Source organism: Seriola dumerili, unplaced genomic scaffold (genome assembly GCF_002260705.1).
Source record: "Seriola dumerili isolate Sdu_G_001 unplaced genomic scaffold, Sdu_1.0 BDQW01000122.1, whole genome shotgun sequence".
Lineage (NCBI taxonomy): Eukaryota > Metazoa > Chordata > Actinopteri > Carangiformes > Carangidae > Seriola > Seriola dumerili.
The window spans coordinates 557,243-572,233 of NW_019174377.1; the positions used below are offsets into that span (position 1 = coordinate 557,243).

Consider the following 14,991-nt stretch of genomic DNA (forward strand, 5'->3'; position numbering starts at 1 on the left):
GTTGCAAGTCTGCGTCCAAAATGGCGTCCTTGCTCGGGGAGCAACTGTTTGAAATAAGTAGTCAAGGTCCACCTCCTCCAAAAGATTTTTTCCAACTTGTTAATACGAAAAATGAGGTCGAGTATTTCTATTTTTAGTTTCTATTTATGAAACAGAGTGTGTTGGTAAAATCTGCTAAATGTTTATAAAACCACTGTGCATATGTAACAGAAACTAGCTTAGTTTCCACCTACAATGTTAAGTAGTTAGCCAGCTAGCTTTAAAAAAAAAAAAAATCGTGTTGGGCTACAATTTCATAGTTTGTAGATACTTATGCTGGTAAATTGAGCAAAGACTTCCATACGACTAATGAAAGTTTTATTCAGTATTTCAAGTTGAAGTGAGTGATTTGGTGGAAAAATAAAAAACATAAAAACAATATTCCATTTGGAAATTCAATAATCATGTAGGCCATTTTGGGTTAAAACATTTACAAACATTATTACAGATATTATTATTGGTGTTGTACATAAATAGTATCTTGGATTCACGTGAACTTTACTGCATCATAAGTCATATCTTCAGTATGTCCTCACTGTTGTTAACTTTTACTAACTTTGACTAACTTTAGGTAATATGGAGATCATGGAGGATTTCTTTGCAACTTAATTGCCGGGGCGCTCCACCCAAAGAGCTGAGGACATCCCATCTCGAATTCCTACATCACAAAGTGCTACAGCGTAAGGTTTCGTCATCAGTGCCCTGTAGCCTTACATTATGTCCATGACACTGGATTCCTTTTTCACTTGTTGTTAATCTGCAGTGAATCTTCTTTGGTGAAGTGGTACAGAACCCTGGTCTCAGCAATTTTGCTTCAATGAAAATCCATCATTTGACAGAGTAGGCTTATGTAAGGTTTCAAGTCTCTGACATCAAGTCTGTACTCTGCCACTTCTCACATGTAGAACAAATTGGCACTGTTTTTGGGCAGAGGATCCTGGAATACACAATATCACTTTGTCAAGGAAAGTTTGATTACCTGGAGCGCTTACCTGATAACATGATGCTCTGCATCATGTCCTACCTAAAGCTGAAAGAGACAACACTTCTGGCACAGGTTTCCCATAGATTCAGAAAGGTGAGAGCCTATTAAAATGATAAGTTCACAACAGTCTAGAGGAGTCTTTATTAGATAACGCAAATATGGTGTATTAGTGTCTGTTTTGCTGGGTCACCAGTGTGTATGTTTGTCCTTCTATATATTCAAACATGGATAACTGTATTTGTAAATCTGCATTATATTTTGTTGTCCTCTGATTTTACTGCACCAGCTCTGCAATTCTGAGAAGTTTTGGGAGCACACTGTGAGGAATCGCTGTGATGGGTTTACCAGTGACATGGAAGGCATAGCCAATGCCATGGGCTGGAGAAAGACCTTCTTTACCTTTTTCCACTCCAGTGGCAGGAAGGAGCAGCAGTGAAGCAACCGAGCCTGTTCATTACTGTTCTGAAACAACTGCAATACAAAACCTATCGCAGTGGATGAATAGCCAGTATTAATTTTGCACTTTGTTTCACATAACACAGTGCTTTCAGTGTTAGTTAGTTAGTAAGTGTTCTTAAATTTCAAATTTGGTGTTGAGATGTGTAATCTACAAAAAATATATATTCCGTTGCTTGAAAAGTGCCAAATATTCTTGAAAACAAATCAGTATTTGTATGTGTCTCTAATTTCTTGTTGTTGTTTTGATGACAACAATTGCCACTAGTATGCAGTTACTTACAAGTTATGTTTTTTGGAAAGAGTTTACATGGTGTAACATTACTGGTACATTAAATTAGTGTACTAAATAAAACAGCATTTAGTGTTTCCATCTTGTTTCCTGAATGATAAACTGGTAAAATATGAAATACTTAAGCAACTAGAGCCCTGCTGACATCATATCAAGGTCAATGGTTATTTCATCATATACTTCCTGTTTACATTTGCTGCTGAGAAGTTCTTGCGCCCTCTGCTGAAGGCCCTTGGCACTCAGTGCTGTCTCTGCCTGCAGATAACCAGGGTTTGTATACGTTCTCTATGCTGTGTTCACTCGTGCAGCCAGCAGAGGGAGCAATATGGCAAAGAAACCGGAGTCAGATGATGGGAGGAGGAGTATCAAGCAAATAAACCCTTGGGTAACGTGTGCAAAACAAGTGCTGTAATTCTAGTTACCACATCCAGGCCTAAAGGCTACAACACATTTATTCTGGACTGAAACCTTGTACAAATACGTCTGTAAGGGCATCTGCCACACCGGTCCTACCTCACCTGAAACCTGTACAAGCAAGCTACAGTAACGTAAGACAAAGGTATGCACTGTTTTTTTCTGTTTCTAACAGGTACCTTAGTGAATCAGAGACAACATATGGTACAATAAATGTCAACAAAAACAGCTACCTTCCAAATTAATGTTATTGTTTCAAAAGAGAAACAAAAAACATAAGGTATTCCGTTGTGCTTTGTTAAGGCACAAGGAAAAGAATGTGTCATTTTACAGCACATTTTAAAATGCTGGTCTTTTTCCGTAAACAACAGATCCCCTCAACAATAAATATTCTTCTTCCCGGATGATAGCTTGGAGTTGGAGTGAACTGACCTGACCGCCCACAACCCGGACTGGTAGGTACTATGGCCTATTATTAGCCTCTGAACACTGGATACTGCCTTCTCAGCTGGGTCTGGTCTAGGAGAAAAAATATTCATTACGTAACAATAAAGGATCTGTCTCCCAGACCCACTTCCTGAATACCACAGCAGCAACTAGGCCCCAAACTGAGGCAGAGCGGAAGCCTCATCCATTTGTTTGCTGGAGCAGTGTAGAGCAGTGCCGGTTGTTTTCTGCTTATCCCTTGCCTCCACATATTCACCACGCCACCCCTCCTTCTCAGCTCCTCTTTGTGGGTCAGTGATGCAGCGGGAGTGACGCAGCAGTGGCAGCAGCCTCCAGAAGGCAAATATACACTGCAGGAACAGGGAACCTCTACTAGAACAGACAACAGTGAAGAAGGAAGATGGTTAAAGCCTGGGCCGAAGGGAGAACAGGAGCCAGGTAGTCACTCTGCTTTACTCCTTCTAAGCAAACATCAGAGAGACTTCCACAACGGCAGAGGCAGGCACAGCAAGACCTTCAGCACTGAAACACTTTTGGTAGGCAACTCAAAGTATGAGTGCTTGTTATGTCAGTGACTTAAGTGCTACCAGAGATGAGTGTCTTTGTATGCTAAGAGTGTGAATGCTTTGAGAATGAGGATGAGGCCTACTCAGCCTTGTACTGCGGTCTGTGTTTCCCTGCTGATCAGCGTCCCTACAGGCTGCAGCTGAGCTTACAGAGCATCAGAGGCACAAGGCCTGTAAACTTTGTCCTGAGGTTTTCACCACATCCTAGCTGTGATATCAAGTGTGCATGACAAGGTGATGCTTACAAAATACTTCAGAGGATCTACTATATGGAGCTCCATGAAAGCACTTCAAGGAAAATTTACTTTTTCCATTTTCAGTTTTGATTCTGATTTAGCATGAGATCTATTTTAAATGTGAATTTATAGTTCACATAGTTATATGGTTATAGTTATAGTTTTTTTTTTTACATAAATAATTCCCAATCCAGTAAAATGCGTAAAAGATTTATGGTCAAATATTGAGGAGAGCCTCTTTAGTTAAAAATGGTACAATGGTTAAAAATGGTCCTCTACTGTACAATGTTTTGTATTTAAAAATTATTTTTAAAAAACTATAATTTTATTGGCTTACCACAGATGCGTTTCAGCCTACATGCATTCATCGGGTATACAATACACACTGCAGACCTACATACAAATTATTATTATTATTTTTATATTAGAAGGACAATAAGAAGACTACGAGATCGCACAAAAAAGTAATTCATAGAACTATTAGTCTGCCCACCATCAAAACCTGCACTCATTGCAAGTCATTGAAATAACAGAGGAAGAGCTGAAATGAGGACACAAACTAAGAATGCTCAAAAATCTGTATATTCTTTTTAAATGCCAATGATCTTCCTGGCCTGGAGCTTAGATACTAGAGAAAACCCCCATATATACTTCAGTCAACAAAAAAACCCTTCAACCTCTCTCTTTAAATATAATGGCAATAGATTTTTGACCACAGGAAGTCAGGGTCTTATTTCTTAATTTGACTTCTTTGAATGTGCATCTCAGCTGTGAAGTTGAGAACTAGAATTCTGTTATTTTTGACTGACAGTACTCTCAGTAAATCAGCTGCAATAGTTGCTGCATACTCAGCTCCAGCCAACCCCCTCCACCCCCTCAAATTTAGATTTTCTGGCTCCAGTAACAGAAGTGGCAATGAAGCCACTTTTTCACGTGACACTATCCCCCTCACGACAACCGAGTGGCCAACCAAACCAACAGGTGGCTGCTATGAATGGACAGAGTGCTGATACCAGGAAGAAAATAAATATCCTGAAAAGGTAAAGGCCATCCAAATTAGGGATGATACTATCAGGTATCAGTCGCTCAGAGGTCGGTGGATGTTGAAATGCGGTCAGAAATTGAGGTTGAGGTTTAAGTTGAGGTTTCTACAGAATATGTAACTGAACACCTAAAGGCTAGTTGATGCCTTGTTCGGTTTTAAAGCAGGTATCAGTTATTAGGTTATCAGTTTGATCAAAATCACAAGGTCTTCAAAGGACATTCTTCTTGTCTGTGGACAGCTTTGTAAAAATCTTTATATTATTAAATTTCATTACAAAAATATGATATTAGAATTAATTGTTTTATCTTGTCTTTCTTCCTGTTAGCCTTTGGCTGTCTGGAATAACTTCCTAAGTTTTTTCTGTTCTGTACAGTTTATTGCACAACAATTCTTTGCAACTTTACCAGTGTTTTCCTTTATTTTCCTATGTGACAGCATATTGGTAAATACTGAATAAATACGGTATGTTTGCCATCTCTCTGGAGTGACACTGGTGACCTCTGCAGATAGTGGTGTCACATGTATACCCTGCACTAACAAAGACAGCAGCAACTAATACAAAAAAAATCAAGTCTATAAATGTCCTTTGGAAACATAGGTGACATCACAGATTCCTTACTTTTAAAGAATGCGGTTTATGCCCATAGTGGGTGTTGCTCATCTCTGAAAATATGATTTCTTACTCACAATATGGGACTTTAGTGCAATAAATGCCTTCATGACATCTATTACTATGGCCTACATTGTTGATGTGATACTATAGTTACTGCAGTGCCAGACCAATTGCCTGCATATGTTGGATGCTTTTACTGTTTCTAAAATGCAGCATTTGCATTGATACACGCTGATGAAGGCTGAAGTATGCTGGTGGGAAGTCAATAAAATAAAGGTTTCTTAATACATTTTCGCTCCCAAAAGTTATACACAATCAGAGTACTACAGTGCTGAATAGAATCAAGTTTCAATAACTCTTGAGCACCTATTTAAACTATTACATTTATACCTTTTTTTTTTTTTCTTTTTTTTTAACTCTGATTTTGTGGAATACTTCCAATTATATCTTTATCTTGTAATGCATAACTGTTCTAATGTGCAAGTTTAACATGTATTATTTTTACTGCAGCGGGTAACGCTGAGTTATTCAAAGTAAAATTAGGTTGTTGGGCATAAATATTCAGCATGGAGTTTTCAAAAGCCCTAAAAGGATCAGTCCATGATCCAAATATGAACAAAAGGGTGGTCCCACCACCAACAGTCAAAGAAAAGGATTGGGGCCATCAGTCTTGCTCAAATTGATTGACAATTAATACCAAAATAGACGAAAACTAAATCCAGGTTACTAATGATTTTGATAGAGTTATACATTTATTTATTCAGTAATTTCCAAAACAGCAAAACAGTTCATAAAAAGTTCTTTCAGTTATGAGTGTGAGTATACACTATTTGTGATTTACATTGTCATAAAATTGAGGAGTGGGCCTTTAGAGATGGAAAAAGATCTGTGGATAATCTGAAAGGATCATGAACCGAACGCCCTCTTTCCTCCTCTCTCTCCAGACAATTTCCTCTGATGATGGAAAACTCAAAGAGTGGTGGGTAGAATGCAGCACACAATGCCGCCCAAAAACTGTGGCTAAGGTCAGAAACCTTTACCACCTGAATGGCATTTTCATAATATTTTTGGTTTTCACACTGACATGGTCCAGTGTGGCAGATAATAGGAAAGGGTGAAAACTTAATTACCTGAAAGGCTGGCACACTGGCTGCTCCCCAGGTTAATGTATTGGGTCGTCAAGGAAGCAGGTCTTGCTGTCAACACCAAAAAATAGCAGACTGCGCCTGCGGTTAATTGTGTTTTCATGAAACTACAGTAATATAATGAACCAAACACAGACAAGGGAACAGGACAATACAGCAGCTAAGATTAAGTGTGATCATCAAGTGAATTTTAAGAGACGAAAGCACAAACACTACATGAATAGCACGTGTCTTTTCCTTTAGGGCAATGAGTGAGTGCATGCATAATGATATGACACCTGCTTTGTCTTTTGAAGTCAACTGCACATAAAATTAAATGGCTTTGAAACTGGTTTAAAGTGGGTTTCAGCCAGCATGAAGAGAAGACCTACACAGCCACAGGACTCTATACTCAGTTATGTAAATAAAAGAGCTGCTTCCGTCCTCAGAGGCTAGCAAGAGGCTCTCAGTGCCATGTCGGGTTCTGCTTCCTCCCCTCCCCCTCGTCTGCAGTGCTGACGCATCTGCTGCTTTTGCATCAATCAGCAGCCTCTATATAGGTATACCCAGAGTCTCCGCTGATAGCGGGACTGTCTTTTTCCTGTGTTTAGCTTGCATGATCACTGCAACTGTGAGAAAAAGCATCGATGAACATCTGTCCTGTGACTGCTATATACACAATAGGACAGTAGTCATTGCCATCTTCCCTCGGGTTCTGCATTACCTAACCATAGTGACTGCGTAAGCACGGACGAAGGGCTTTGGTGTAATATACTGCTGCACAGACAGAGACTGAGTGCACAAGCATGAAACAGATGGTGTAGCGTTATGCATTCAAGGTGCACGTTGTTTCTACGAAGGCTACGGGTGATTTTGTTTCAAATGAGTGTTTTTCTGCAAAAGTAATTTTTCCTTTTGCTCACCATCGAGGTACATCAGGATTTAGCTGGTGTTGTGCTGAGGAGATTTAATACAGCATTTGTTGTACAGCAGAGGACCTCTCACTCTATGCTGCTACCAGCAATGCAGCTGAGCATTTTCCCTGACTGTAGCATCGAGTACAGAGCTGATGTGTGATGTAGCACCCAGCATCTCTCCGCTCTCCCCACAGCACTCTGCCATGCTTAATAAAAGTTGCCGTTTCCTGCTCAGTGGCTACAGTGCGAACGCTTCAGTAGCCCAGCTAACACAAAGGCAGACCCATACTCTGGATTAGCTATGCTGTATAAACTGTGAGTTTTTCCTATAGCTGTAGCAGGACAGAAGAGGGACAGTCAGAGGAGGGCAGGGTAGATCTAGCCCAGGACCTGGGCTGCATGGATAGAGGCGAAGGACGTTGGAGCTGGAGTCATCTGCACACAGAGAGGGAGGGAGAGGAAGAAAGACGTCAGAAAAAGCTCTGCTTCTGACAACACCACTGTTCAGCGACCATCATAGAAAGAAAACTACTTTCGCCTTGCTCTGACGAAATTGTTTTTCATGTATAGTTGTCTATACTGAGGGCTGTTCAAAGGGGATACTGCATGACACTGTTTCCTGTTCGCCCTGCATCATTTTCTCTGATTTACTAAGGTATGTTTTGCATGGTTTCCCTCAATTTATAACCTGTTTTTTGCGGAAGTACGCTTTGCAGAGGTGCGTCAAGTGTCTTTTGCTTTGACATTTCGCTCTTTGTTTGACTGTCTGTATACTATAGTGTCATTTGGTTTGTGGTTTAGTGCGTGGTTTTTTTTATTTTACAGGTTGAAACATAAAAAATAATTTCACATGAGCTTTGAAGAGAAAGTACGGTTGGGTGTGGCAAAATAAGAATCACTGATGACAAATTCAAAATTTCCGCTCAGCATGTGGTAGCAGTAAACCACAACAATTGGTACAAATTGTGAAAAATGAAAGTGCTAAAGTAAAACAACAACCTGGGAGATTAGATGAAACTGTTTCTGTAAGCAGCACAAACTGAGAAACTAGTATAAAAGCTATGGCACATCACTTGCTGTTATCAGATGAGAAAGTCCTTTGGGTAGCATTTTTGCAGCAGACAAAGACACACAGACCAATACACACACATAAAGTATATTGAAGCGGAGACAAAGGCAAACCTCGATTGCTCTGTAGACTGCTGTGTGTTGCAGGTTCTCAGACAGGGCAGGAATATTTGTGGGAGAGAGGGGACCGAATGCCCGGACAGCTAATACAGTCTCTTGCCATCCAGCTGAATCCCAATAAGTGCTGCGCCATAGCATGTTGCCATGACAACGGAGGCCTGTCTGAGAAGGAGGGCGGGAGGCTGGTTGTGTTTTCAACTGTCTGAGAGGCTTTAAAGAACGGCGGCCATATTGTATTTATTGCACGAACACAAAATTGGAAACAATTAAAAATAAATAAATAAAATAAAATAAAATAAAATCACATCATTGATAAATTATCCAAACCCCTTTAGACAAAAACTGCTATAAATGTAATACCTTTAAAATAAAAAAATTCAACAAATTTCCAAATGGTGCGCAATGCCCAAGACAACAATTTGCAAAACACAAAACAAAATTAGATATCAAATTGAACTCTCTGTTCATTAAATATAATTTGAGACTTTATTTACAGTTCAGTTTGCAGAAACTAAATCTCAAATGGATCACAGCAAACTAAACTCTACTTCTCCTGTTTTCCATTAAGTAAGCATGCAGAACAAAGAACAAGTTTACTACAGAGAGCCACTAAAAATAGCAGCATTGCCCCCTGAGTAGCATTTAGCCAAGTCATCTCAGGGGGCAGAAAACCGTGGTCTCATGGTAAAATGCACAATCCCTGTATGACTTTGACTGCAGTTGTAAATGAACTTCTCTCTGAGCTTAAGTTGGATGTTTGAACATCACTGATGCAGGTGTGATGACTCATCATTTACAAGGCTGAGTGTGTCTTAGCAGGTACAGTCATCATGCTACATAAGATGCGCTAAATGACTCAGTATAGACTCAAACCACACTGACTCTAATATGAGTCGTCCACAGATAGAACATCATGCTGGGTGATACATCCTCTTTCAAAGTGAGAATGAATGAACTTTAACTTCCTCTAAGAGTTGCAGATAGCAGACTATTTTAGTTTATTGTCAAAATCAAACTAGTCCACAAATACTGCTTTGTCAATATAAAAAAAACTGTGTCAATACCCGTCTGACCAGAAATCTTGTTTGCCTGAATAAACAGTGTGTGCCTGTGAGTTATAACTGGAAGATCTTAAAGTATTACAATAGTATTACAGTATTACAGTGATTTTTATATTTCTCTGCTACATTGCTACATTATATAATCAATGGCACTTCCTGGCCGCCATTTCCATTGTGAGGTATTAATTAACAGTTTCCTGTTGCTAGAGTTGACAACAATTTGAAACAAGTGAAAAGATGCCTCCATTCTGAATTGACAGACAACTGAAGAGGGGATCATATGACTCATCGGGGCATTACTATCTGCATGTTCATATTAAGAAGGACTGCCATGACAACTAAACCAGACCTAGTGCAGAGCTATGGTAGCACAGTGATGACTACCAACCAAACTCAATTACCATTAGTAATAATGATGATAAATGAACTGAGTGGCAGCAGATTTTACCACAAGCAGGCCTTGACTTGCCTTGCATTTAGGGTACTGTTGTGTCTATCATCTTTCAGCATTGCACATTAGGTCACTGTATTTAAGACTCACATCCTTTGACTAAAAATACATTCTCACAGTACCTCTAAGAAGCTCAATGGCTTGCTTAAAGACATGTTGACAGTAGTTTAAGGGTCACTGCTGCTCTCCCTCCTGCATATTTCCTTACAGTTGGGAAACACTACCCTCAATCATTAATCCATTCCTCAAAACAATCACTATCCCACATCTTAGCACTGAAAAAAAAAAGGTTTACAGAAACATCAAAACAAATATATTGTTATTACAGTATTACATCAGTGAGGCCTGTCCCTGTTATACCATACTAAGGCTTTTGATTATGTCTACAAGAGCTTTTGTTTATAGCCAACTTATTAGATTAGATTAAGGATCTCTTCTACAAGAGAGAAACAAGAATATGAAAAGGGAAAAAGAATGTAAGAGACTTATGATAGTGGCAGAATACTGAATTAATTCAATAAAAGCATCCACTATGTGTAGTCATCATTTAATGGCCCTATAAAGAATTAAATGTCATGCAGGGTTTTTTGTAAGGAAAAAGGATGTCTTCATTACTTGATATGGCTTGAGTCACCTCGACTGTTGACCAGACTGTTAGGACTGGAGATCACCTGTCATCTATCAGGACATTACTGCCATCTAGTGTTTAAACACTAGAAGAGCAAAATTGTTTTTCAAATACAAAATGTACACGCCAATCTTCTTGATCTTTTTAACAACATCAAAACAGTCAGATCCTTGGTTTTGTATAATCTGTTGTAATTATTTCTTTTCTTCTATTTTTAGATGACAGTGGTGTCCCCATGCACTCAGAATCTGATGGATAGTGCTCACCCTCACACCGTACTTAGCAAGCTGAATGAGCAGCGCTCACAGGGCCTCTTCTGTGATGTTACCATTGTGGTGGAGGATGTTAAGTTTCGGGCCCACAAGAACATCTTGGCAGCCTGCAGTGGGTACTTCAGGAACGCTTTGACAACTCCTGAGACATGGAGCTCCAGCCAAGTGCTGGAGCTGATGGACCTGAAGTCAGAGGTGTTTGCCAGTATCCTCAACTTCATCTACTGCTCAAAGGTGACATCACCTGCTGTAGAGGACACAGGAGGACTAGTGGCAGCTGGAAAAAGACTTGGAATCCCGTTTTTAGAGAAGCTCGCAGAACAAGAGAAAAAGGACAAATGTGTTAAATCGGCAGACTCTAGCACAGCCCCAGTGTCTAAAATAACTAAGAAGGAGGCTCCCAGGCCTGAGGAGATAGACAGTGCCAGAGGACCACGCATCACCAATGCCTTCTCTATCACTGAAGTGTGTCCTGGAAACAATCCTTTCACCCCTCTGGTACAACCCAGTGGGGAGAGGCAGTCACCAGATGTGGGACAGCTCCCATCAAGTTGCCCTACAACGTCCTGCCTCAGCGGGAACAATGAGACCACCCATGCCCTCTCAGAGCACTCATATGCAGTGAGCAAATCTACTGAAAGCAAAGACAACAGTCAGCCGGACAATAAGAAAGTCTGTAAGCCAGCAATATTACAGCCAAAGCAGCTCCTTTACAAGAACACAGGCCCGCTTAAAAAGCGTCACAGACTGAGAGGCATTGTGGGTAAAACAATACTTCCAGCACCAGCTGAACCACAAACAGATAAACCAAATACAATAACCTCCACATTAGCTGATGACGTTACTGCTGTTGCAGTCATGACACCACCTCCACTTTTTTCAGGGGTAGAAAAAGAAAAGAGTGTGGACCCAGGGCTACCCACAGCCACTGACAACGTTCAGATGGAGTTAGGTCCACCAGCCCTTTCCCCTCACACAGAGGACAGCATCTCAATCTATGGATGTGAGCACTGTCCAGAAATATTCACAAATAAAGCTCTTCTCACCGTTCACTCAGAAGTACATAAAAAACGTTTCGTCAGTCATTTGTTTTGCAAGTTTTGTCACAGAAAGTTCATACACCTCAAACGGCTGCGCAACCATGAACAGATCTGTCCTAAAGCTGTAAGAGACCCACCTAAACTAGATGCCACTGACATACCAGCCAAAGAGGTGGACCTCCATTCAGATGACATGCCGACCATTGAGAGCATTGTGACACAGCTTCCCTCTGCTGACCTCTCCAGCCCTTGCACCCCGGAGCCCCTTCAAGTGGACCAATCAGAGCTTGAACAGGAAGAGAGGGTTGTGAGGCCAGGTGGCAGTCAGAGGAGATACAACTGCAGTGTGTGTAAACGGGTCTATGTCACCCTGTCCAGTCTGAAGCGGCATGAGAATGTACATTCCTGGCAGAGGGCCTATCCCTGTCACTATTGTAATAAAGTGTTTGCTTTGGCAGAGTACCGTACAAAGCATGAAATCTGGCACACAGGTGAACGACGTTATCAGTGCATTTTCTGCCTGGAGACATTCATGACATACTATATCTTGAAGAACCATCAGAAGTCTTTTCATGGCATTGATCCCAGTTTAGCTGTTAAGAAAAAATCTGCCAATGGTGGGTTGAAAGCCAGTGTTTACCCAATCAAGCTCTACAGGCTTCTGCCTATGAAGTTTAGAAAGAGAAAATACAAGACGTACAGTGAGACATACTCAGAGAGTGTTGAAAGAGGTGACCAAGCTCCACAAGACAGCAGCTCTCTTATCCCTCCATTTGAAGAAAATGGCCTGATCAGCCACCCTGACACTGTGTCATTGCCTCTGACATTCATGGCAACGACAAAGACGATGGCTCCTGTCATGCCTCGCATTACCTTTGACAAGCCATGTGACCAAGATATTGACGAAAGTCTGAGCAGTGAAATGGAAATTCCGAGAGGCACAAGAAAAGAGGCTGAGAATAGAGATTCCCCCTTCATTAACTACAACAGTACCTTCTCTTTGCAACCCGATGCAGAGGGTTACAAAGTTGATCCTCCAGTGCTAATGAACTCAGAATACATCAGTCATAATGTGCCACTCTTAAACTCTTTGAACACTGTTAAAAAGTTAGGTGAGCTATCAGCCTCTGCAAAAAGAGTGGAGGATATGACCAAGGAGATACTTCAGTCAAGCACTGAGACTCTAGTGCGTGATAAAACGGTGGGCGCAAAGACAGAAACATATATTGCCAAACCTGCATGCCCAGGTCCATCAGTGGACGGTGATACCATGCCACTCTGTCAGATAACAGTGAAAATAGGCAATGAAGCCATCATCCGCCGCCGAATCAAAGGATCCAAGCTCTTCCCCAGAAAAAAAAGGAGAGTAAGAGAACTGAGGGACGACGAGAGCCCAAGTCAGTGCCCTTCAACAAGAGAAAGCTCAGAGAGCCCCAGGCTCCGCCTTAGACCTGAAGTCACTGTCACCAAAAGGCCAGAGACATATGATGATCCTAATGACTGTGACACAGGTGATAAGCTTTGGCGTCCCTACTATTCTTACAAAGCTAAAAAGAAAAGGAAGAAGCTGCGATTCAAGCACAGAAAAGCTTTGTTCCACCGTTACCCTGAAACAACTGTAGATAGAGATGCTGCCACTGAGGCCCCCCTTGACAGAAGCAATTGGCTGACAGAAGAGTTCATCTCAGGTGGTAGTGCAGAGGTGAAACGTAGCCTTACCAGGAACTGCAGCCCGAGGGCCACCTACAACTGTGACATCTGTGATAGCTCTTTCATCACAGAGACTGGTCTGAGAGCTCATGTTATTGGTTCCCACCCATGTTTCTGCAGGACCTGTGGTAAACAAGGTCCCCCTGGTGAAGCACCCGCTGGCGGCGATTACATCTGCAACAGTTGTATGGAAAATGGCTCCTGCTTTGACAATACACCCCGGAGCCCCAACCCAGAAAAGAAGTATCGCTGCTCCTTCTGTCCCCAGCGTTTCCTCTACCTTGCCACCAAGAGAAGCCATGAGAAAAAACACCAAGAGACAAATGAGGAGGAATATAACTATGACAACTTTACACCATGCTCTAAATACCTAAGTGAAGACAATAAACAAGACACCATCAAAACAGAAGACAGTGACAATCAAGGGGGCACTGACATAAAAAGTGAAAGGGGAGACGGAGGACATTTTATCATTGATAAAATTAAACCTAAAATTGAGGACACAACTGACTTTATGTCTTTGACTACATACCAAGACATGTCATATTCCAACATTAAAAGTCCATTATCACCCTGCATTGACCCACTGTTTTCCCTGACATCCTCGAAGGTGAAACATAAAATGGTGAAAAAAAGGATCAACGCACTGCATTCCATGCATCTCATCTCAAAAAAGCAAGCCCGTGACAGAGACAGCGATAGCAACAAGGATATTTTGACGGGGCCAGCAACAAACAGTCACAATGATCATGAGACATCCTGTAAACTGTTTAGGAAAAATGACTCTGAGACTAAAGGTACCCACATTTCTATACACAAGCCAGAGAAATGGGTCTGCAAAGAGGAACCATTTTTTTAAAGATTGTTGAAGGACAGCGATCAACTATAGGCAAAAGTGAAAGTGAATAAAATTTGACTCTGAGCCACTGCTTTGGTTAGGAGATGTAGAATTTGTAATTTGCAGCTGAGCTCAATAAAATGTTTGGAATAGATGTCACCAAACACGAGGATCTAATACCAGTGTGGGCTGTAATTGTTTCCCTCCTCAACTCAACAACTGAGTGATTTTTCACCTTTGTAAAAGATTTTTTTTGGATAATATAGGATATTCTGACACAAACTGTACTTTGTCCATTGTCTATGCATATAAGGCAGACTCAGTGACATGACTGTAACCTCAAGAAGAGAAATGAATGTTGGTAACATTTCTAGTGTGCAGTTTCAGAACAGGGGTGGGATGTGTTGGACAACTGAAAACTGACTAGTGAAGTGACATCTTCACTTTTTAAAATAAGTCTGGGGAAAACAATATGAATTTTACGACTGTCACATTTTTTAATCTCCCGTTCAGTTAACTGGGCATGGTGAGTTGCACTTTATAGTCTGACTATGCTAATGTGTTGGTTAAATACTTTGATAATCCAATTTCACTTCTAAACACCATTGATATACTTCTAATTTCTAATTAACACATGGCACCATTGAGTTAGTACTTTTGTGTGTTTAA

At 40.9% G+C, this 14,991-nt stretch overlaps 2 protein-coding genes and 1 long non-coding RNA gene across 3 annotated transcripts; all 3 read left to right on the forward strand.

Moving 5' to 3' along the window:
* Positions 1-20: 20 nt before the first annotated feature.
* On the forward strand, positions 21-1,460 carry fbxo36 (F-box protein 36). The gene is made up of 4 exons (XM_022748416.1): positions 21-116; positions 611-719; positions 945-1,117; positions 1,311-1,460. The coding sequence occupies exons 1-4, from the start codon at positions 21-23 to the stop codon at positions 1,458-1,460; spliced, it is 528 nt and encodes a 175-aa protein (XP_022604137.1).
* A 756-nt stretch (positions 1,461-2,216) lies between these two features.
* LOC111224103 lies at positions 2,217-3,482 on the forward strand. The gene is made up of 3 exons (XR_002665207.1): positions 2,217-2,331; positions 2,558-2,641; positions 2,911-3,482. It is a non-coding gene; the product is annotated as an uncharacterized LOC111224103 (long non-coding RNA).
* A 4,070-nt stretch (positions 3,483-7,552) lies between these two features.
* zbtb38 (zinc finger and BTB domain containing 38) lies at positions 7,553-14,983 on the forward strand. Its single transcript, XM_022748501.1, has 2 exons — positions 7,553-7,789; positions 10,681-14,983. The coding sequence occupies exon 2, from the start codon at positions 10,681-10,683 to the stop codon at positions 14,341-14,343; it is 3,663 nt and encodes a 1,220-aa protein (XP_022604222.1). The 5' UTR covers positions 7,553-7,789; the 3' UTR covers positions 14,344-14,983.
* Positions 14,984-14,991: the final 8 nt, after the last annotated feature.